Source organism: Dendrobates tinctorius, unplaced genomic scaffold (assembly GCF_039654945.1).
Source record: "Dendrobates tinctorius isolate UK_male_01 unplaced genomic scaffold, ASM3965494v1 ptg000254l, whole genome shotgun sequence".
NCBI lineage: Eukaryota > Metazoa > Chordata > Amphibia > Anura > Dendrobatidae > Dendrobates > Dendrobates tinctorius.
This window is the reverse complement of record NW_027361921.1, coordinates 2,934,170-2,959,517: the sequence shown is the minus strand read 5'-3', so window position 1 is coordinate 2,959,517 and position 25,348 is coordinate 2,934,170. Positions and strand designations below refer to the sequence as shown.

Sequence of the window (25,348 nt, the reverse complement as noted above, 5' to 3'; positions counted from 1 at the left end):
CAGACATTTCTCCATAAAATCTGGCATATGTAAATATATCTAAATATTCTCTTTGACATCAACTGGATTCCTGAGCCCAGAATGAGCAGAGATTAAATAACTAAAATGCTAATTATGCTGAATCTAAACAACCCGGTATATCAATTGTGTCTGCTATGCAATGAGTAAAAGGTTTGTTTCATACTTAAAAGAAAATAAACAAAAAAACTTAAGGAGCATGACTGCTGAGGTCAGACATTTGATAATGTAGAGTAGTTCAATTACTGAAGTTATAATGCATTTCTGAGCGTTTCCTTTTATTCTACATGATTTATTGTTTCATTAATAATATTCATCAGGTATGCTAAAAGGAGCATTGCTTTCTAATGCAGCTGACATTGCAGCTTCGGCTCAACACTCTGTTGCACATCACTTGGTGAAACGTACCCAACGAGCTATTTTGTTCTGCAAGCAAGAAAAACTTTTACCATCTTCAAAAGCTTCATTGGTGAGAATTCTCTTTATTTTGGGGTATGCAAGATAAAATGATGATGCTAAAGGCTTATTTCTACCGTGGACGTTTATATTATGCAATTAATGTTTAAAATGGTTCTATTACATAATTGATGCAAACAGAATCATAGGAAGCCCATTGAGTATTATGTGACCCATCTGTGTTCCACTAAGTGTCAAATTTTAGAATGGCAGAAAAGGCACACTTTGCAGAACTTTTTTGTCTACTCTAAAACCAAACACATTATGGAACCCAGACAGACACCATAGGAATTTATGGGATTGCTCTACTTTATTTGCATAAGTTATGCTACAGATTTATTTTGGACATCAATTCCTAAACATTACATTCCGTTTTATCGCTGAATTGTTTATTGTGTATCTTGGACCGTTAGAACTGTAATCTGCGGGCAATAATATATGTTATGATGCTGTTTGCTTAGATGTCTATGATGAGCAGAACAGCCACCAACTTTAGTATCCAAAAGATTCTAAATTCCATCAAAATCTGTCTATAATCTTAATGTTTATATCAGCAACAAACAATTTCTAATATTTCAATGGCACCTTTTAATGGGTGAGAAATATTACGCAGAAAGTAAACATTTATTTTTTGAGGTTGAGTAGGTAAAAGCAGGAAACATGTACAAATGTAACAATCTACCATTTATACTCGTGTATAAGCCGAGATTTTCAGCCCTTTCTTTTGGGCTGAAAGTCCCCCTCTTAGCTTATACGCAAATCATATACCGGGGGTCGACTGGGTAGAGGGAGCGTCTCCCACGGTCTCAGGTACCCTCCTTCAGCAGTCACGTGGTACCGCTCATTAAAGTCATGAATATGCGCATATTCATGACTTTAATGAGCGGTACCACGTGACCGCTGAAGGAAGAGCTGCCAGAAACCGTGGGAGAAGCGGAGCTGCAGAGACCATGCCAGGAGCCAGGAGGGGGTAAGTAAAAGCGATATTCACCTGTCCCCGGTCCACTACTGTGGCCGCTCTGTCCTCCACATCCTCTGGCTGTAATGTTCAGGTCAGAGGGCGTGGTGATGTACCGGGGACAGGTGAATATTGCCAGTGCCGGGGTCCTGAGCCAGAGGTGACACTGGCATCTGTCCCACATAGCGCGCCAGTGTCCCCGCCTGCTCAGGACACCGGTACCTGACCCCCAGCGACGAGAGGTGAGTATGTCATTTTTTTTAATTTGCAGCAGCAGCATATGGGGGAATAATCTATGGAGCATCTTATGGGGACATAATCTATGGAGCATCTTATGGGGACATAATCTATGGAGCATCTTATGGGGGCATATTCTATGGAGCATCTTATGGGGGCATAATCTATGGAGCAGCATATGGAGAATAATCTATGGACCATCATATGGGGGCATAATGTATGGAGCATTTTATGGGGGCATAATCTGTGGAGCGTCTTTTGGGGCAGCATATGAGGCATATTATTCTATGGAGCATCTTATGGGGCCATCATGAACTGTTTGAAGCATTATATGGGGTTCCTGATTCAATATGTATATTCAAAAACATTTAACCTACTGATGTCTCAATTAATTTTACTTTTATTGGTATCTATTTTCATTTTTGAAATTTACCAGTAGCTGCTGCATTTTCCACTCTAAACTTATACGCGATTCAATAAGTTTTCCCAGTTTTTTGTGGCAAAATTAGGGGGGGTCGGCTTATACTCGAGTCTGCTTATACACGAGTATATACGGTAAATGCCTGGGGAAAGAATGACTTGTAAGTTGTTCCCAGGATGCACTGGTTAGTACTCACCAAGGAACAACTGGTGAACCAGTAACTATCATAGGCATCCAAGGCTGATTGATGCACTTGGAGAATGAACACTAGCTAGTGTAGCACAATTAGCTGAAAATGGAAAACGTCATTTCTGCATTTGATAGAAAAATGTCAGAAGTCAGAGTACATAGCAGGTAGCTATGTGTGAACTCCTGCCCATCACCAAAAGGACTTGCAGTGAGTATGTAAGCATCAGAATTGGCCTACAAAGCAATGGAAGAACATGGCCAGGTCTGATTTTTTTTTTTTGTTACATGATGTTTCACCAACCTAAACATTATTATATTACCATGTAGATCCCATTAAAATGTATCTACACTTTCAGGTGACTTGTCACCATAAGCAGCCCCATGTGTACATGAGGAATATTACTATTTCTGGTCATGACATTACCTGTTTTCAGCATGTTTAGCAGTTTCTCCTCTGCACAAGAAACTTTAAGGGAATCTGTCAGCAAAATCAACCCTCCTAAGCTGTCTGCATGGGCATGTACATAATAGAAAGTTGAATAAAATAATACCTTGATATCTGCAATCTAATGTCATATTTCAGAGAAATCCACATTTTCCTTAATATGTAAATGAGCAGTTCAGAACTATGGGCCGGACACTGATCTCCCTGAGAATCTGACTCCAGAGCTTATTTTAAATGAAAGGGAGCGTTGCCAGTGTGAAGCATATACAGTTAGGTCCATATATATTTGGACAGAGACAACATTTTTCTAATTTTGATTCTAGACATTACCACAATGAATTTTAAATAAAACAATTCAGATGCAGTTGAAGTTCAGACTTTCAGCTTTCATTTGAGGGTATCCACATTAAAATTGGATGACGGGTTTAGGAGTTTCAGCTCCTTAACATAGTAACATAGTTATTAAGGTTGAAGGGAGACTGTTTTTAAAAGGACCAAAAGAAATTGGACAATTGACTCCAAGGCTATTTCATGGACAGGTGTGGGCTATCCCTTCGTTATGTCATTCTCAATTACGCAAATAAAAGGCCTGGATTTGATTTGAGGTGTGGTGCTTGCATTTGGAAGGTTTTGCTGTGAAGGAAACATGCGGTCAAAGGAGCTCTCCTTGCAGGTGAAACAAGCCATCCTTAAGCTGCAAAAACAGAAAAAACCCATCCGAGAAATTGCTACATTAGGAGTGACAAAATCTACAGTTTGGTACATCCTGAGAAAGAAAGAATGCACTGGTGAACTCATCAATGCAAAAAGACCTTGGCGCCCACGGAAGACAACAGTGGTGGATGGTCGCAGAATAATCTCCATGGTGAAGAGAAACCCCTTCACAACAGCCAACCAAGTGAAAAACACTCTCCAGGAGGTAGGCGTATCAATATCCAAATCTACCATAAAAAGAAGACTGCATGAAAGTAAATACAGAGGGTTCACTGCACGGTGCAAGCCACTCATAAGCATCAAGGATCAAAAGTCTAGACTGGACTTTGCTAAAAAAAAATCTAAAAAAGCCAGCACAGTTCTGGAAGAATATTCTTTGGACAGATGAAACCCAGATCAACCTCTACCAGAATGATGGAAAGAGAAAGGTATGGCAAAGGCGTGGTACAGCTGATGATCCAAAGCATACCACATCATCTGTAAAACACGGCGGAGGCAGCGTGATGGCTCCCAGCGGTCGGCATTCATAGCAAGTGAGCATTTCTGCTACATAGAGCAGAAATGCTCACTTGAGAAAAACATGTACTCACATGACTATATTGACAGAAAAATTAAAAAGTCATGGCTCTGGAAAGGATAGCAGAAAATGTAAACTCAAAAATGGAAAAACCCAAAGTCACGAAGGGGTTAGCGTGTACTTCCATAAGGAGATCTTGTTTCAGTTCCAGTGCCTTACTTTATGATTAGAAATCTTAGAAGCACGATAGCTCCTATAAACAAATTTTAAAATAGTCTTCTACATTTTAATATTTCTGTCCGTATGATTCACAAAAAGATCAGTGCTTAAAGTACCATCATCGTTGTAGACCTGAGTGTCCAGAAATTGTAATTCCATCGTACAGTTTGTCAGGGTAAACTGTAGCTCTGGAAATACATGATTAATTTGATCCTGAAAGGCAAGTAATTAATCGTTACTTTCATCCCACAAGGGAAAGATGTCGTCAATATAGCGCCACCAGCTCAGGACATAAGGCCAAAAGGAGAAACTGTACACATACTTGTCCTTGAATACCACCATGTAGATGTTAGCATAAGTGTGGGCCACATTGGACCCCATGGCAAAACCCTGACACTGCAGGAGGTAATCATCACTGAAGAGAAGATATTTCCTCCTCAGGATGACCTCCAGGAAATCATGTACACTCAGGTGCCATGTTCGACCTGGAGAGCACTTGTCTACAGAGAAATTACATCAAATGATGCCAAAATGGTGGATTTAGTCAGGTGAACACCTCTATTTTTTTTCAAAAAGTCACCAGTACCTTTAATATGTGAGCAGGCATTTGTAGCGAAGTTACTGTTATGATGGTATAGAATCTCACTCTGAAAAATAGGTAACACACTAAAAACTGCAACTGACCCTGCTGGTTCCTGCACAGACTAGAGATCCTGTCCCTTCAGTCTCTAGTGGTTCCTTATTGAACCAAGGCTGTCAAGTGTTTCTTGCTCCTCCTAAAGAACCAGAGAGCTGAGCAGGGAGAAAATTCCCTCATGAAGAGAAAGTGTACTGAAATAGAAAAAAATACCAGAGTGAGTAAAACAAACCATGAAATAAAAAAATAAAAGATTAAGTATGTACTGATTAGAGAATATGCCACCTACTTTCTTAAAAGAAACAGAATATAGGTGCAGGGTAAAGAATCAGAATAGAAAGAGATCAAAGAATGTTATGCGCCCAAAATTGGCACCTATAAAAAGATAACTCGTCCAACAAAAAACATAACTGTAGGCAGAAATATAGAAACATTATAGCTCTCTGTGGTGACTCAAAAAGTTCTTTGTACAAAAAAATAAATAAAAAAGCTGATTAACAGTCCGCCCTAATGCAGAACTAGTGTCAGTCAGGGCCAAGGGCATTGTACCAGCCATCACTCTGTATACTCAGAGAGGTGACAGAACCCACACCAAGCCACCCTCATGGCTTTAACTGGGATGCTGCCGGGAGAAATAACGTTCATTTTCTCACCGCAACGTTCAGCTAAGTGCGGATGACAGGCAGATTAACCACGTTATTAACCTGCAGATTACCCCAGGTTAATAGCATTTTTTTCTGGTGACAGGTTCCACTTAACACTCAGCTTTGTCAGCGTAAAGTTATAGCTGTCAGAAGATGGCAACCTGAAAAATAAAGCTGTTTAATCACATTTACCACACAGTGAAAGATGTAGAAAAAAATATAAATAAATCTAAAAACAACCTGTGAACTGCTATTTCTTATTCATCCAGTCTCTCAAAAATCTTAATAGAAAACAATAAAAAAAGTAAAAATCCAAAATGTTACCAATAAAAATTTCAACTCATCCCACAAATAACAAGCCCGCATAAAGCTACTGTATGTCGGCCAAAAAAATGAAAAGCTACAGCATGTGTGCAATATTTTCATAGTGCATGCAGCTAAACAGGGCAGTTTTGAAAAAAGTTGGTTCAACTTTTAAATGAGTTGAGAATAAACCGCATGGTCTAATTCTTCATCCCATTCTCCAGATTTCTTGAATCTGTCACCACAGCGCAGACTACTACGCCTATCCTCCTAGTAATTGTTCCAATCCTGACCTTAGGGTACTGCAGCAGCTTCCATACCTTGATTCCTCAGTTGTGGGTTGAACAACCCCAACAGGTGAGCAATTCCTATACTTCTTAACCAGTGGAGAAATTTCTCCTCTGGTTAAGACCTTATTATGCTTGGTGTCTCCCCCTCATTCACAATAATGAAACAGACTAATTTACTTTGGCCTCCATCTGTGCTCCAAACCAGAGGTGTCACATTTTTTTTTTAGACCGGCACAAAAGTGCAGTCTACCATGCTTTTGTGCACTTATTAAAAGTCGCACACCACTAGAATAGAGCCTTATGGAGTCTGCCTCATTATAATAAATAGATCTATTGGGTGATGAAAAGTATTTTTCAATCCAGTAAAGAGTTAAAAGCCAAAAATTTTTTTGTGACTTCATTAAAATACTAGCATAAACATAAAAGATCATCCGATACCTCACAAGCCTTATCTGTTGAAAACAGCAGCATTTACCACTCTTTCACCATGTCACAAGTTATTTTGCCCTTCTCCCACAACCTTCTTTTACATCATCACAGAAAAAAAGTGCTCATTTTGTCTCCAAATCACACCTCACCGCTTGTATTTCTCTGTCCCATGCCACTTCCTCCCCGACCTTGCCACCCTGTTTATCCAACCCTAACCCATCTCTTCAACTTATCATTAACCTTTGGTATACTCACTTTCAAATAAGCAATGATCACCATGAAGAAGCCATCCTTTGACTCAACCGCTATGTCCAGTTATCCCCCCCATATCCCTAATCCCTTTCTTCCATCTAACAGACTCTTCCACAATCTACAATCCAGCTTGCATTCCAATCACTCCACTGAAGCTGCCCTAACCAAAATTATGGAATTCAGTGCTTCAACACATCTGAATGTCTCCGACATTTGGAATCTTCAGACAGTCTTAAAACTTAATTCTTCAGGAAAACCTACAACTTGCAGTAACCTTGCTGCGACTTAGCAGTAGTTCCATTCCCCAGTGGTTTTCAGCCTGGATGGTCGCATCTTGGTACCGTCTAAGTTGATACTATTTTTCTCCCAGACATGGATAATGGTGTGGGACAGAACGACAGAGGTGTGTGGATATTGTTATTTTTTATTTTTGGTTTATTACAGGAAAACAAGGGCTTCAGTGGAATTAGGCGTTAGTATAACTGTGTTGGTTATTTTTAAATAAAAATGGAAAACTGTGGGGTTTTTTCTAATAAAAGACTTTATTCTGGCTGTGTCTTTATACAACTATAGGATTATTAATGGATAGATGTCTTATAGACGCCTCTCCATTAGTAATCTCTGGGCTTGATGACACCTTACAATACAAAGGTGACATCAACCCCACAAATATGCACCCCACTTGCCATCCGCTATAGGGCAAGTGAGAAGAGCTGGGCAAGGCGCCAGAAGTGGTGCATCTAATAGATGTGCCTTTCCTGGGTGGTTGTGGGCAGCTATTTTTAGGCTGGATGGGGTCAATATCCATGGCCCCTTACCAGCCTGAGAATACCAGCCCCCAGCTGTGAGCTGTAGCAAGGCTGTTTGTCAAAAATGGGGGTAACCCACACCATTTTTTAAAATTATTTAAGAAATTTTAAAAACAGCATGGAGTTGCCTCTGTTCTTGATAACCAACCTTCCTGAAGCTGACAGCTGAGGATTGCAACCCCCAGCTGTGAGTTTTGCTTGGTTGGTTATAGAAAATACTCAGGAAACCACTCCGTTTTTTTATTTCTTTCTTTATAGTGCAGGTGGCGGCAGATGAATACCCCCATCAGCCCCTCCTGCTGTCACTGTTCTTAGCGGCAGCAGGGGTAGGCTGATGGGAGTAATAGTCCCATCAGCAACCACCTGCTGTCTTTTTTATCACTTAAATATTAGTCTCATCATTCTCCCCTGCTCGCGCCGATTGCCGGCAGAGCAGGGGAGAATGATGAGAGCCGTGTTCAGCACCCGGCGCTGGAGAACAGCACTTACTGTAATGCTTTTTCCCCGGCGCCGATGCATGTCACATCCATGTGTGTTATCCATGTTCACGTGTGCGGAACGTTTTGCGGCCCGTGCTGACATTAATAAACGGATATGTCATCATATTTTGCCCATGGACACATGGTCCGTGGAAACACACTGACGTGCAAAGACCCATTTGCTTGAATGAGTCTACGTGTGTACGTGTCTCCGGTACATGTGAAAGCTGTCCACACACGTTATGGAGACATGGACTTGTGAAAAATGCCTAAATCTGATATCACTGTAATCTGTAATCGCCCCGTCCCGAAGAATAAAGTCGCCTAATCATTTATACCGCACGAGGAAAAGCACAAAAATAAAGAAAACCAAATCTTCACATGCTGTTTATTTTTTAATTCTGCTTCCCAAAGATCGCAGTAAGGCTCGGCGCACATTTAACCTTGCCTGAGTGCTTGCACTGGAGTTTCTGTGTAAATCTCTGAAATATGTGATTTAGACGGAATCTCTGGTGGAAGATTCCCTATGATGAGGCAGATGGAGGCACTGTGGACGCCGTCTGAACTGTGATCCGGTGGTGTTCATCTTTTTAGAATTGCATAAAAGTGCCGTCGACCACAGTTTGTTCACTTCTGAAAAGGACACTGCTGAACAGAGCCCAAACGGAGTCCAGAGTAACTGCTGCCTCACTATATTGAATGGATCCCTCAGGGGTTTCATCAGAATCACGTTACTTTGAGATTTAGATGAAAACCCCAAAGTAAGTGCTCAGCGTAGAGCGCTGGATAAATGTGATCCGAAACGTTATGTAAAATGTTCCCAATCAAAGCTTCAACTCAATCCACAACAAAAGCAAGTCCCCACTCAGGTCCGCCATCTGTTAACAGAAATATAGGGGGCTTCCATATTACTAGTAGCACAAAGGCTCTGGAAAAGCAAAATGGCTTCTCACCCTCCAAAAGAAATTCAGCAAATTCTCTTCTCCCAAATCCAAATGCCCCCCTCCCTTCTGAGCCCCACAGTATACCAAAATCACATATTGCGTCCACGTTTGGCATTTCTGAAGTGATGAAAGCCCGCCTAAATTACGGGTGCATGCCTCCAGAAGCACGGGTTGGGCCTATCGTACTGGTGACTGCAATGTACTGGTCACTAGAGCGTACTGGTCACTACAATGGCAGTTTGCAATTGTGACTTGGCAACATTCATTGCTGCTTGTTTCTGGAAAATACCCATGAAGTCAAATTCATTACTATACCTGTAGATAAATTCCCCGAGGGGTATAGTTTCACAAATGGAGTCACTTGAGGGGTGATTCTGCTCTTCTAGCAATTAAGGGCTCTGTTTATGGAGTCTGCAAACTGTTCTAGGAATATCTGTGCTACAGAAGGCAAATAGCGCTCCGTTCCTCCCGAGTTTCTCCGTATGGTTAAGTAGTACTGTACAGCCACATATGGGGTATTGAAATTGTGGGACAAACTTTGTGACCATTTTTTCCCACTTCTTGGGCTAAAATATAAAATCTTAAGCTAAAACAAAATTTTGGTGGTAAAAATGTAGTTATTTTGTCTTCACTGCCCAATGTTATAAAGTTCTGTGAGACACATGTGGTGTCAATATGATGATTGCACCCCTAGATGAATTCATTGAGGAGTGTAGTTTGTAAAATGAGTTCACATATAGGGGCTTTCTGTTGTTCTGGCACCTCAGGGGCTCTGCCAGTGTGATATGGCACCCTGTTATGAATGAGTCACCAAGGAGGAAAAAACAAAAAACAAGCTAAGCCCAGAAAACCGGAGAGGTTGGTAACTAGTGGATTGCAGACCCCTGATCCTATTCACAACAACTAGCAGTAGCCGTGGAGCGTGCCTACGGTGGTCCTAGACACCATGTCACGGCCGGAGAACTAAATAAGCCTAAAGAAAGAAAGGGAAAATGTAAACTGCCCCAGAGCAGACCCCAAAGCAATAGACAGCCCCCAACATGTATTGTCGGTGAAACAAGATGAAAACACAGACACAGATAGAAAGATAGGCTGAGCAAACGATGGGGCCCTCGCTAACTAGAAAGGACAGGAAAGAAAAGCTGCTGTCTGCAATCACGCAAAAAACCCTGCCAAAAAGAATGTCCAACACGTCTGATAGAAAAAGGCCCTGAAGTCGCTAGACTTCAAATCACTATATCAGCACTCGGGTATATTCTGAAGACAGAGCAAAGAGATCAACTGATCAGAGACAAAATGGGGATTCAGCCCAGTCCCAGCCAGGGCTGGCTGAACACAAAAATTAAGTAAACCAGACAAAAACTGATATGAACAATAGCAAAGAAAACTTAGCTTTAGGAAGGCAGGAACCAAACTGGAAACCAGGAGCCACAGTCAGGAAAAATCACCAGCAAGAAACTAGGGAGTCGGCTGCCTTAAATCCAATCAAACTCCTCATGTCCAATCGCAGTCCTCTTCCTCAGGTGGCCGGTCTCTGCCATTTAGATCAGCTTCATTACCTCCCTTCATCAACAGAGGGAGTCCAGACAGAGAACTCACTACTCCTCTGTCAGCACAGCCAGCTCTATAACCCTCACCAGAAGCCAGGCAAACTCGAAAATGAGCTCACAACAGCACCCTCAAACCATTGCAGCAAAATCTGAACTCCAATATGGCGCCTCTTCCCTTCTGAGCTTTGCACTTTGCCTCAAAAGTAGTATTTCCCCTACATATGGGGTATCGGCCTACTCAAGAAAAATTGTACAACAAACAGTATGGTGCAATTTCTCCTATTACCCTAATGAAAATGCAAAAATTGGGGCTAAAATAAAATGTTTGTACAAAAACTCTGATTTTTTATTTTCACGGCTCTACGTTATAAACTTCTGTGAAGCACTTGGGGGTTCAAAGTGCAAACCACACATGTAGATACGTTCCTTGGGGAATCTCGTTTCCAAAATGGGGTCACTTGTTGGGAGTTTCCACTGTTTAGGCACATCGGGGGCTCTCCAAACGTGACCTGGTGTCCGATCTCAATTCCAGCTAATTTTGCATTGGAAAGGTCAAATGGCGCTCCTTCCCTTCCGAGTTCTGCCATGCACCCAAACAGTGGTTTACCCCCCACATATGGAGTGTCAGCGTACTCAGGAAAAACTGCACAATAACTTTTGGAGTCCTATTTCTCCTGTTAAAGTTTCTCCTGGGAAAATAAAAAAATTTGGATCTGAAGTAATTTTTTTGTGAAATGTTAAATGTCATTTTTTTAGGCATTCCAAAAATTCCAGTTAAGCACCTGAAGGGTTAATAAACTTTTTGAATGTGATTTTAAGCACCTTGAGGGGTGCTGTTTTTAGAATGGTGTCACGTTTGGGTATTTTCTATCATGTGGACCCCTCAAAGTGACTTCAAATGTGATTTGGTCCCTAAAAATAACTGGTGTTGTAAAAATGAGAAATCACTGGTCAACTTTTAACCCTTGTAACTTCCTAATAAAAAAAAAATAGTTCCAAATTTGTGCTGATGTAAAGTAGCTATGTGGGAATTATTATCTATTAAGTATTTTGTGTGACACATCTCTGTGATTTAAGGGTATGAAAATTCAAAGTTGAAAATTGCAAAATTTTCTCCAAATTTCTGTTTTTTTTCACAAACGCAAGTAACATCAAATAAATTTTACCACTATCATGAAGTGCAGTATGTCGCAAGAAAACTATCTCAGAATCACGGGGATCCATTGAAGCATTCCTGAGTTATTACCTCATAAAGGGACAGTGGTCAGAATTGTAAATAGTAAATATTGGCCTGGTCATTAACGTGGAAACCACCCTTGGGGGTAAAGGGATTAAAGACGCTCTCTGGCTCTAATTGTTATCCATCTGATTGGACAGATCTTCGAATGAGATCCGTGGCGGTCCTGCAACAGCACACCGATGTATCAGCTGAAGACTTCTCTGGAAGCTGCCTTACCTAAGCGCTGTACCGGCAGAACACAGCAGTCCCGCACATTTCTTAGTAGATGAGTGCTGAGCTTGTTCTCACATTGAAGTGAACGTACTGCATTATCTAGGCAGCAGCCACCAAGCTATGTACGGGATATATATATCAACCCTGTACATGTTTTCGGCTGCATGCATACTAAGTCTGTGCACCTAGCCTACAGTATATATCTGGAAACTTTGTGAGACATATACGGTAACATCACTGTGGAGACAAGGGAGTTTGTAAGTTGTCTAGTCCGCTTGACAAAACCGCATGGACCAGGGATTATCCCACTAAACACCTGCTCTCCCTTTACTATGGGCAGAATACTGCTCAGACAACACAGAGTTAGGGTAAAGCAGTGTTGCAATACTTTATTGAACCACAAAACAGGCAAATAACACATCAAACAGTCCCGGCAAAATACCAAAGATGGTGAAAAATTACAGAGTCTCACCCTTCTGCTGACTCGCCGGGATAAGAGCACCTATGGCAAGCACCGCGAGGAGGTAATGACAAACTTAGGAAGATGACAGTCCATTGAAATACACGGCCAGGTGACCAGAAGGTCACTTTCTGGCTTCTCCGAACATCTCCAGGGAGCCATTTGACTGGTGGGTCCAAATCCTGATTACCCCAAATGTATCCATAGTTTAGTGATGGTCAATTGAGCAGATCTGTATTCTTTAACCAAGGGCCATGGTCCCCTAATCTGACATCCTGTAAAATGTCAAATCTGTGTCCCTCGTGATAGAGCCATGATGTCTTGGCTGCTGTCTTGTAAAGAGTCTCTGGTTCTTTGGATCTTTGTATGTCTGGATGTTTGGTTATTATCTCACACAGGCATATGTCTGGTGTTGTCTTCCAGGTGCAAAAATTAAAGATGTGTCTGACAGGATATCAGGACTCTTCAGACCTACAGATGACTACCCATTCCTGCTACTACATGTGGGGACAAATGACACTGCAAGAAACGACCTGGAAACCATCTGCAGAGACTTTGAAGACTTAGGCAAGAAAGTGAAAGAACTGGGAGCGCAGGTGGTCTTCTCTTCCATCCTCCCAGTGGATGGCCATGGAACAAGGAGGTGGAATAAGATTCTGCAGGTGAACAACTGGCTACGTCGATGGTGCCGTCAGCAACGATTTGGATTTCTGGATCACGGAGTGAACTACTTATACGATGGACTACTTGCTAGAGATGGGGTGCACCTTACGAAGACTGGTAAGCATGTATTTGGAAGTCGCCTTGCTACACTTGTAAGGAGAGCTTTAAACTAGAACAACATGGGAAGGGAAGCAAAAGACCAGAAAAAGCCATACACCTGACAAATGCTATTGAGAACTCTGCTATTAGAAGTGGAAAGGAAGAACAAAGACGAAAGAATCTAATTAATAAAAATATTGGAGAAAGAGAAACCAATCACAAACTGAAATGTTTCTATACTAATGCACAAAGCATGGGCAACAAACAAGGAGAATTGGAACTACTAACACAGGAAAAGAAATATGATGTCATTGGAATCACTGAAACTTGGTGGGACAATACACATGATTGGAATACAAGACTAGAAGGATACAACTTATTTGCAAGAAACAGACTTGATAAACGAGGAGGGGGTGTCGCATTGTATGTTAGAAACGCGTATATCTGCACAGCGATTGAAGCTTCAGAGACTGGGAGTTCTGTGGAAACTGTTTGGGTAAGAATACAAGGACAGAACAATGGAAAGGACACCATTGTAGGCATTTACTACAGGCCGCCTGTGCAAGCTGAAGCTATGGATGAACTCTTTATGCATCAAATGGCCAAGTTCTCCAAAAAATATGACATAGTTGTCATGGGAGATTTCAACTATCCAGACATTTGTTGGGAATCTCTCTCAGGCAAAACTAACAGGTCAAGGAAATTCTTATCCTCTCTTGCTGACAACTTTATCTTCCAAAAGGTAAGGGAGAAAACAAGAGGAACTGCTACCTTGGATCTAATCCTTATAAACAGGGAGGAAATGGTTGAGGAGGTAAAAGTGGCTGGGACCCTAGGAGGTAGCGACCATGCTATTTTAGAATTTTGGATAACTAGAGGCGGAAGACCTGTGAAGACTCAGACGTCAAGGTTAGATTTCAGAAAGGCAGATTTTAAGGGATTCAGAAAGAGAATTGGAGGGATTCAATGGCTGGATATCCTTAAAGACAAAAATGTCCAGGAAGGATGGGAAATCTTGAAAAATGAAATTCTCAAAGCACAGTTGTTAACAATTCCGAAAAGAGGGAAGAATAGGAAGCAGTTAAGGAAACCAGGATGGATGAACACAGAACTTAAGCACATGCTAAAAAGGAAGAAAAAAATGTTTATAAAATGGAAAGAGGGAGGCATATCTAAAGAAGAATATAATGCTGTCTGCAGAACCTGCAGGGCACAAATCAGATTAGCTAAAGCTGAAAATGAATTGAGGCTTGCAAGAGATGTCAAAAGCAATAATAAAGGATTTTGGGGATATGTCAAAAGTAAAAGAAAAGTCAAAGATGCTATAGGATTTTTACAGGATGAAAATGATGAAATGGTAAGACAGGATGTTGAGAAGGCTGAACTTTTAAATTCCTATTTTGCATCTGTTTTCTCTCAGAAAGGAAATGTAACATCAACTGTTATTCACTGTCCTATTAAGGGAATAGAAGAATCCAGGATATCTATAAACAGAAAGATAGTGAGGAAACACTTAGCTAGCCTAAATGAATTCAAGTCTCCAGGTCCAGATGAATTACACCCCAGACTACTGAAGGAGATAGAAGAAGAAATTTTTGAACCCCTCTCTATAATCTTTGAAAATTCTTGGAGAACAGGAGAAGTGCCAGAAGACTGGAGAAGAGCAAATGTTGTTCCTATCTTCAAAAAGGGGAAGAAGGTGGACCCAGGTAACTATAGGCCGGTGAGTCTGACTTCTATACCAGGAAAGACCTTTGAACAAATTATTAAACAACATGTATGTCAATACCTGGATAAGAATGAAGTGATTAAACAGAGTCAGCATGGGTTTGTAACTAATAAGTCATGTCAGACTAACTTAATTTCCTTCTATGACGGTATCACTGATTGGGTGGATCAAGGAAATGCTGTAGATATAGTATATATTGACTTCAGCAAAGCATTTGACAAAGTCTCTCATACAATCCTTATTGAAAAAATGATTAAGTATGGAATGGACAAGGCAACTGTTAGGTGGATTCATAACTGGCTTAGTGATCGGACCCAAAGAGTGGTCGTAAATGGCTGCACATCCAGTTGGAAGAATGTCTCAAGTGGGGTTCCACAGGGCTCTGTCCTGGGCCCTGTATTGTTCAACATCTTTATCAACGATTTAGATGAAGGAATTGAGGGTAAACTGATTAAATTTGCTGATGACACAAAGCTAGGAGGGATAGCTAATACTAGAGAAGAGAGAGAGAGGATTCAAAAAGATTTAAATAAACTGGAGAAGTGGGCAGCAACTAACAGAATGGTTTTTAACAGGGAGAAATGCAAAGTACTACATCTGGGCAATAAAAATGTAAAAAGCATATATAGAATGGGAGGAATAGGGCTAAGTGACAGCACATGTGAAAAAGATTTGGGTATACTAATAGATCACAGACTGAATATGAGTCAACAGTGTGATGCAGCAGCAAAAAAGGCAAATGCAATTCTAGGATGTATTAACAGAAGCATACAGTCTAGATCACGTGAAGTCATTATTTCCCTCTACTCCTCTTTGGTCAGACCTCATCTGGAATATTGTGTCCAGTTTTGGGCACCACATTTTAAAAAAGACATCAACAAACTGGAGCAAGTTCAGAAAAGAGCGACCAGAATGGTGACCGGTCTGCAAACCCTGTCTTATGAGGAAAGGTTGCAGGATTTGGGAATGTTTAGTTTGCAAAAGAGAAGACTGAGAGGAGACTTAATAGCTGTCTACAAATATCTAAAGGGCTGTCACATTGTAGAAGGATCAACTTTATTCTCATTTGCACAAGGAAAGACTAGAAGCAATGGGATGAAACTGAATGGGAGGAGACACAGATTAGATATTAGAAAAAACTTTTTGACAGTTAGAGTGATCAATGAGTGGAACAGGCTGCCACGAGAAGTGGTGAGTTCTCCTTCAATGGAAGTCTTCAAACAGAGGCTGGACAGACATCTGACTGGGATGATTTAGCGAATCCTGCTTTGAGCAGGGGGTTGGACCAGATGGCCCAGGAGGTCCCTTCCAACTCTACGATTCTATGATTCTATGTCCTCTTTTTATAGTCCACAACTGTTCTTTAAACCATTATTCACAGGTAAAGATGAATGGTGATGAGATCAACTCGCATTGTTTGATTATTTATTCTATTTGCATAGTTTTTCCTCCTATGTTTTGCAAGTCAAAAAACTAGTTGGCCTGAACAATGTGTAATCAACATATCAGCAAACATTGTTTTATTACCCTGCATCACTGTGTTGTAAAGATAGCAGACAATAATTTCTAGGAGCTGATATAATAGGCAAACAGCCATTCAAAATTATCAAAAATCAACGTTTAAGACTTATATGACAAGTGTTTGTTCTTCAGTTGGTCAAGAACCAATCACAAATTCAAAAGTCAACATATAGATAAGTCTATTCCTCCTGGCTTACTGAAAATAGACATCTGATTAATTAAGCTAAAATTCTGTATCGTCACAGTCACCATGGCCGACAATTCAGCAGACTCAGGATAAACGTGTGATCTTTAAGCCTCCTTCTGGCTGGCATGCACTGATGTATCTGTATAGGAAAGAGCAGCAGATTGAACTTTCCTATACCAAGGAACAGTGTAAAGGTGTATTCCATGCAGTATATGTCTCTTTACAATGGGTCCCTCCAGTGGGTGGATACTTTGGGATGCATCGTAACAATGCATGCTCATGGGCACATACCAACCAAGCGTATGCACGCATCAGTGTCGACAAGTGCAGTGTAGACCTAGCCTTAGTTTGGGCTGCTGCCAGACTAGTTTCAGCTGATCAGGAGACTGTCGGACCCTCACCAAGCTTATATTGAGATGAGTCGTCAATTGTTAGGTCCTGGACAACCCTTTTAGCAATCTGTATGACACACGTCATCAGAAGTACAAGTCGGCACTATGTATAATGCACTAAAATTGCATATTTGCATTTTTCACTGTGCAACATACATTGCGCACTGATTTCTGGAAAATGCCAGTGGGGTCAAAATAGTCAGTACACCCCTAGATTATTTCGCTGAGTGTAAATTGCTAAATTGGAACAATTTGGGGGGGCTTTCTGCTATTTTGGAAGCTGAAGAGTATATGACAACATATAGGGCATTTCTGCACTTGTGAGAGATAGCATAATAATTTATGGGCTACATTTTTTCTTTATAGCAATGGTAAAGATGAAACATTTTGATCTAAATCTTATCATTGTAACATAACAAATGTAATTTTTCATTTTCTCATATCCCAACTATAAAAAACTGGTAAGACAATTATGGTAAACAAATATTAATTACATCCCCAGATGAATTAATTGAGGTATGTAGTTTCCAAAATTCAGTCAGTTGTACGGTTTTTCTCCTGTTCTGACACCTCAGGGGCTCTGAAAAGGGACACCCACAAACTAGTACTGCCAAATTTGTGCTCCAATAGCCAAATAGCTATTCTCCCCGTCTGAGCTGAGCCCTGTAGTATGTATTCTCTGATCACATAGTGGGTAATGCTGCATTCAGAAGAAATTGCTTCATAAATGTTTGGATTCATTTCCTTCTATTATTCCTTGTGAAAATTCAAAATTTGGGCTACAACATGTTCATGGAATAAAAGTAATTTTTCGTTTACATGTCCTCATGTTATAAAATATGTGTGAAGCACCTGTGGTGCAATATGTTCAACACACCCCTCAACAAAATTCCTTGAATGTTGTAGTTTTCAAAATGGGGTCATTTGTGGAGGGTTACTGATCTTCTGGCAGTACAAGAGGTCTACAAATGTGGCATGGTGCATACAAACAAGCATAAAAAAGAAAAAATAGGGCTCCCACCTTTAGTATTAAATTAATGCACAGGTGTACAAATTCGCTATCTGGCCAATATACAAACATATACATATATGATGCGTCAGCACACTGCGGCTAATGAATACATGAACCCCAATATAGCTGTAAATGTTGAAAAACATTAAGGTACTTAGATCTTGTATGGGAAAGATGGATGTATAAGGGTTCTGAATTCTTTCAGATGAGGTCTGGTTTGGCACATGGAGAGGAAGGACATATAGTGGTTAGAGACCATCCACATTAACCCCTTCATGACCAAGCCTATTTTGACCTTAATGACCATGCCATGTTTTGCAATTCTAACCAGTGTCCCTTTATGAGGTAATAACTCAGGAACGCTTCAACACATCCTAGCAATTCTGAGATTGTTTTTTCGTGACATATTGGGCTTCATGTTAGTGGTAAATTTAGTTCGATAATTTCTGCGTTTATTTGTGAAAAAAGCGGAAATTTGGCTAAAATTTTGCAAATTTCGCAATTTCCAAATTTTGAATTTTTATTCTGTTAAACCAGAGAGTAATGTGACACAAAATAGTTAATAAATAACATTTCCCACATGTCTACGTTACATCAGCACAATTTTGGAAGCAATTTTTTTGTTAGGAAGTTATAAGGGTTAAAAGTTGACCAGCAATTTCTCATTTTTACAACAAAATTTACAAAACCATTTTTTTTTAGGGACCACCTCATATTTGAAGTCACTTTGAGGGGTCTATATGGCAGAAAATACCCAAAAGTGACACCATTCTAAAAACTGCACCCCTCAAGCTACTCAAAACTTCATTCAAGAAGATTATTAACCCTTCAGGTGCTTCACAGGAACTAAAGCAACGTGGAAGGAAAAAATGGACATTTTAATTTTTCCAACAAAAATTTTTTTTAGCATCAATTTTTTCATTTTCACATGGGTAACAGGATAAAATGGATCCTAAAATTTGTTGGGCAATTTCTCCTGAGTACATCGATACCTCATATGTGGTCATAAACCACTGTTGGGTGCACGGCAGGGCCTGGAAGGGAAGGAGCACCATTTGACTTTTTGAATGGAAAATTAGCTCCAATCGTTAGCGGTTGCCATGTCGCATTTGGAGAGCCCCTGTGAGCCTAAACATTGGAGCTCCCCCACAAGTGAACCCATTTTGGAAACTAGACCCCCGAAGGAACTTTTCTAGATGTATAGTTAGCACTTTGAACCCTCAGGTGCTTCACAAATTGATCTGTAAAAAAAAAAGTACTTTTTTTCACACAAATTTTCTTTTAGCCTCAATTTCTTCATTTTCACATGGGTAACAGGATAAAATGGATCCTAAAATTTGTTGGGCAATTTCTCCTGAATACACCAATACCTCATGTGTGGTCATAAACCACTGTTTGAATGCACGGCAGGGCCCGGAAGGGAAGGAGCGCCATTTGACTTTTGAATGGAAAATTAGCTCCTAATGTTAGCGGACACCATGTTTGGAGAGCCCCTGTGTGCTTAAACAATGGAGTACCCCCACAAGTGACCCCATTTTGGAAACTAGACCCCCCAAGGAACTTATCTAGATGTGTGGTGGGCACTTTGAACCCCCAAGGGCTTCACAGAAGTTTATAACGCCGAGCCGTGAAAATAAAAAGTCATTTTTTTTCCTCAAAAAATGATTTTTTAACCCGCAATTTATTTTCACAAGGGTAACAGGAAAAATTGTTGTCCAGTTTGTCATGAGTACGCTGGTACCCCATATGTGGGGGGATCCACTATTTGGGCACACGTCGGGGCTCGGAAGGGAAGTAGTGACGTTTTGAAATGTCGACTTGATGGAATGGTCTGCGGGCATCATGTTACATTTGCAGAGCCTCTGATGTGCCTAAACAGTGGAAAACCCCCCACAAGTGACACCATTTTGAAAACTAGACCCCCTAAGGAACTTACCTAGATATGTGGTGAGCTCCTTGGACCCCAAAGTGCTTCACAGAAGTTTATAACGTAGAGCCGTAATAATAAAAAAATCATTTTTTTTCACAAAAATGATTTTTGCCCCCTATTTTTTATTTTACCAAGGGTAGCAAAAGGAATTGGACCCCAAAAGTTTTGCAATTTGTTCTGAGTAGGCTGATGCCCCATATATGGGGGTAAACCTCTGTTTGGGTGCACGGTAGAGCTCGGAAGAGAGAGAGCGCAGTTTCACTTTTTCAATGCAGAATTGGCTGGAATTAAGATCGGACACCATGTTGCGTTTGCAGAGCCCCTGATGTGCCTAAACAGTGGAAACCCCCCACAAGTGACACCATTTTGGAAACTAGACCCCCTAAGGAGCTTATCTAGATGTGTGGTGAGCTCTTTGAACCCCCAAGTGCTTCACAGAAGTTTATAACGAGAAAAAATTTTTTTTTCCAGAAATATTTTTTAGCCCCCAATTTTTTATTTTCCCAAGGGTATCAGGAGAAATTAGACCCCCAAAGTTGTCGTGCAATTTTTACTGATTACGCTAATACTCCATATGTTGGGGTAAACCACTGTTTGGATACATGTCAGGGCTCGGAAGGGAGGGAGCACTGTTTGACTTTTTTGACGCAAAATTGGCTGGAATCAATGGTGGCGCCATGTCGCGTTTGGAGACACCCTGGTGTGCCTAAATAGTGGAAACCCTCTCAATTCTAACTCCACCCTAACCCCAACACCCCTAACCCTGATCACAACCCTAAACCCAACACACCCCTAACCCTAATCCCAACCATAACCCTAACCACAAGCCTAACCCTAATCCCAACCCCAACACACCCCTAATCCTAACCCTAATTCCAACCCTAACCCTAATTGCAACCCTAACCCTAATTCTAATCCTAACCCTAATTGCAACCCTAATTCTAACCCTAACCCTAATTGCAACCCTAACCCTATCCCTAATTGCAACCCTAACCCTAATTCTAACCCTAATTCTAACCATAAAGGAAAAATAAAAATAAATATATTTTCTTTATTTTATTATGTGTCCCTAGCTATGGGGGTGATAAAGGGGGGCTTTATTTACTTTTTTTGTATTTTGATCACTGTGATAGTAAAATGAATGAATCTGCCGTCCGGCAGATTCGCGGGCGCACTGCGCATGCGCCCGCCAATTTTGTAAGATGGCGGCACCCATGGAGAGAAGACGGCGGGACACCGGGAGGTACCGGGACTCATGAGGTACCAGGGAGGGATATAGGGGGTGACCGGAAGGCAGGGGGAAATGGGGGGAAGCGGAGGGGAGCAGATACTGATGGCAGCGGCACATCGCCGCTGTCAGTTGGTGGGGGGTCTGATCATGGTCTCCAGCCATGTCCGATGCTATTGCAGCATCAGCCATGGCTGGATAGTAATATTTCATCAAATTTCATTGATGAAATATTACTATCGCTCTGATTGGCTGATTCACTTTTAACAGCCAATCAGAGTGATCGTAGCCACGTGGGGGCGAAGCCACCCCCCTTGTGGTGAAGTACAAAGCCCCCTGTATCTGCGGGTCAGGTGACCTTTCAATGACCCCGGTCACCCAACCCGCAGGGGGGCTTTAAAGTGATGACGCCACATAGGCATCACTGGTCATAATGGCACAGGTTTTCATGACGCCTATGTGGCGTGATTGGTCGGGAAGGAGTTCAAAGGTACACTTTGACATGGTTGGATGACTTTTACCCTTTGATCAAAACCGCTAAGTACCTTACATTTTTAGCCTTTTCCACAATATTGAAGTTTATTTATTAACCCCTTTCCAACATTGGGTGTTAGAGTACACCCATGCCAAACTTTCCCTGTTTGGTGTGTGCTCTGATGCTGAACCAGCACCTTTCCGGGCACATGACAGCTGATCTGTACGGCTGACATGTGCCCGCAACAGCCACGGGTGGAATCACAATCCACCCGTGGCTGTTAGATAGTTAAATGCCGCTGTCAATCTCTGACAGCGGCATTTAACTTATGTTTACTGGAAGCGTGTCGCTAATCCTGCCCGTCGGTGACTTTGTTACATGATCGTGGGTCACCCATGGGTCAGCATGATGACCAAAGGTGTGCAGCAGACCTCTGTGGTTGTCATAGCCAGATTGCTTTGAGCACCGCCCCATGCTCGGCGCAGATAGCATGTGAGCTTGTCTGCTATACACAGGCGATCTGGTCATCACCTGTGTGTAGCAGAAGCAAAGTACTGCAGCTTCTAGTCTCCCATAAAGAATATTGAAGTATGCAAAAGTAAAAAAAAGTTTTTAAAAATATAAATAAAAAAGTTATGGCCCTGGGAAGAAGGGGAGCAAAAAACAGAAATTAAAAAACTGAAATACCCCTGGTCATTAAGGGGTTAATTAGTTGCTGTGTGTTGAAGCATCATATTTGTGTATGGCCATTCAAGCATAGCCTGCTTTCCAAAGCGGCACTCTTTCCCTTTGGAGCTCTGCTGTGCACTCAAACAGTAGTTTTACCCTCCGTATGTGGCAATTGCGAAATCTGCAAAAATTGCACAAAAGATTGGGTGCTCCATTTTCTCATTTTTCCTTTTGTAAAAATGAAACATTTTGGGCTAGGGCAATAATTTTTGGGAAAATATAATTTTTCATTTTCACAGTCCAATGTTTTAAAAATCCATGAAGCACTTATGTGTTCAATATGCTCACCTCACCCCAATATAAATTACTTGAGGGGTGCAGTTTCCAAAATGGGATCACTTGTCGGGGGTTTCTGCTGTTTTGAAACATTGGGGACACTTCAAATGCGACATTGCATGCGCAGTCTATTCCGACCATATCTGCACTTGAAAAGTCAAATAGCTCTCCTTCCTTTCCAAGCTCTTCTGTGTCTACAGACTGTAGTTTTCCCCCACACATGGGGCACCGGCGTACTGAGGAGAAATTGCAAAATGTATATAGAGGTCCATTTTCTTCTATTATCCTGATGAAAATAAAAAAAATGTGGGGCTAAAGTAACATTTATGTGGGGAAAAAATAACAATTTCTCATTATTTTCTTCCATTTTGCTATTATTCTTGTGAAGCATCTGAAGGGTTAACTTCCTAAATGCAGTTTAGAATGCTGTGAGGTGTTTTACAATGGGATCTTGTTTGAGGGTTTTCTGACACATAGGTCACATCAAAAGTGAAATGATCTCTAAAAAAAATATTTGAAAATTTCATTGTAAAAATGAAAAATTACTGGTAAACGTTTTAAGACTTCTCACTTCTTAACAAAAATATTTTAAATATTTAAAAAAGTAATATTTAAAAAATGATACTGACAAAGTACACATCTGTTGAAATCGTATTTATTGTTTTGTACAGTGTGAATTTAAATTTAGGTCATACAAACTAAAAATTCAAAAATTATGACCTTTTCAAATTTTTGTCAAATTGTAGATATTTTCATTAATAAACACAAATCATATTCACTTAAGTTTACTACTATCATGAAGCACAATATGTCACGAGGAGCTCATTGGGTATGTTGAAGCATTTCAGAAATATAACCACATAAAGTGACACTGATCATAATTGAATAACTTGGCCTTGAAGGAAGGTTAGAAAAGGCTTAAATGTGAAGGGGTTAAAGTACCATAGATATGCTGGCAAATTATACAATACACGAGTGGTCAGAGAGATAGGAGAAGCAGGAGAGAACGATGTCCTTTAGGCCGAAAAAGCAGAGCACAGTGAGAAGAAACTGGAAATCCATGGTTTCAAATGCAGCAGGGAGTAGTGACCATTACATTTATCTGTTAGTAGACTTTTGTAAATTCACTTTCACTAGAGTGTAAACACCAGAAACCAGATTGTAATGAGTCAATAAGAACGATATCTGAGAGATTTAAGTTTAGGCGAGAGTGGACCAAGCATTTTAGAGATGAAGGGAAGATTAGAGACAGGTATGTACTAAGCAGCGCAGTTCTGGTCGAGGAATGTTTCTTTAGTAAGGGGTTTATGATGGCATGTTTGAATGAGTTGGGTCAGATTAAGGAAGAGAGAGAGGTGAAATCTTTTAGTTAGTTGGGAAGTGACAACCGAGGAGTGGTACTAAAGGAGATGTGAGGGAATAGGATCATTGCTGCTGGTTGTAGGCCGAGAAGAAGTGAGGAGCCTAGTATCTTCTGTGACAGGTTCAAAGGTGGAAAGTGAACTTGCAGGAGGGAAGGGTATCCAAACCGTAAAGGGATTGGGTGAAAATGTCCTGACTACTGACTTAATCTGTTTGCTTGTAGTACCAGTTTGAAAATCTCTTTGGCTCACTCTATTACTCTCTTTTTATCATTTCATGTTTTTTATCTTATGATATTCTCCTTTCTGGGTTTCAACCTCAAGCTCTTACCCAAAAGATGCCAAAAAATATCAAATGAGGGACAGACACCAGGAAAGTGGTCTCAATTCACCCACAGTACAAATTCTAGCATGAGATGGCAGCGATCAGCCATGCGTGAGGTATCGGGGATGTGGGCCAGCATTTACAGCTTTGAACTGAACGTCAAAGTAAGACGAGGTAGGTGAGGGATGAGTATAGGCCTGCTGTGTTGGGAGCCCTCATACCACATGCAACACCTAAACTTGCTTTTGTGCTGAGCCACACACAGGTGGCACAAATATCAGTTTCGTAGACTTCTGTTGTCAGAAAAATCTGATGATAGTAGTAACACGGACTCCAAGGAAGTGGAGGCCTGACTGTCTCAGACGCCTATGGCTACAGGCAACACGCTTGAAGGAGACTCAATCAGGACCCAATCAGGATCAGAACATTTCCAGAAATTATTGGCAGACACCACCAAAGTGACATCAATTTCACAAGAGTAGAAATGGTATAATAGGAATCGACATCTTTTCCACTGCAGCCAACCCATCACATAGACACCCAACCAGGAGTGTTGACATTTCCAAAAATTAGGGCCTGACACCACTGAAGTGGCATCAATTTCACCAGAGTAGAAATAGTATAATGGAGAATGATATCTCTTTTACTATAGCCAACCAAGCAGGTGGACACCCAACCAGGAGTGTTGACATTTCCAAAAATTTAGGGCCTGACACCACTGAAGTGCCATCAATTTTACCAGAGTAGAAATAGTATAATGGAGAACGATATCTCTTTCTCTACAGCCAACCAAGCAGGTGGACACCGAACCAGAAGTGTTGACATTTCCAAAAATTAGTGCCTGACACCACTGAAGTGGCATCAATTTTACCAGAGTAGAAATAGGATAATGGAGAACGATATCTCTTTCACTACACCCAACCATGAGAGTTGACATTTCCAAAAATTAGGTCCTGCCTCTTCTGAATTGGCATCAATTTCACCAGAGTAGAAATAG

The 25,348-nt window shown here is 40.9% G+C and overlaps 1 protein-coding gene across 9 annotated transcripts in view; it reads left to right on the top strand.

Moving 5' to 3' along the window:
- LOC141067695 (tRNA N6-adenosine threonylcarbamoyltransferase, mitochondrial-like) overlaps positions 1–25,348 on the top strand; it is a 210,391-nt gene that overhangs the window by 115,707 nt on the left and 69,336 nt on the right. For 8 of the 9 annotated variants that reach the window (XM_073558093.1, XM_073558092.1, XM_073558099.1 and 5 more), the window contains exon 5: positions 339–487. In XM_073558093.1, the coding sequence (XP_073414194.1) occupies positions 339–487 (149 nt within the window). The remainder of the gene's footprint in view (positions 1–338; positions 488–25,348) is intronic. The other variant, XM_073558097.1, reaches the window with a different exon arrangement.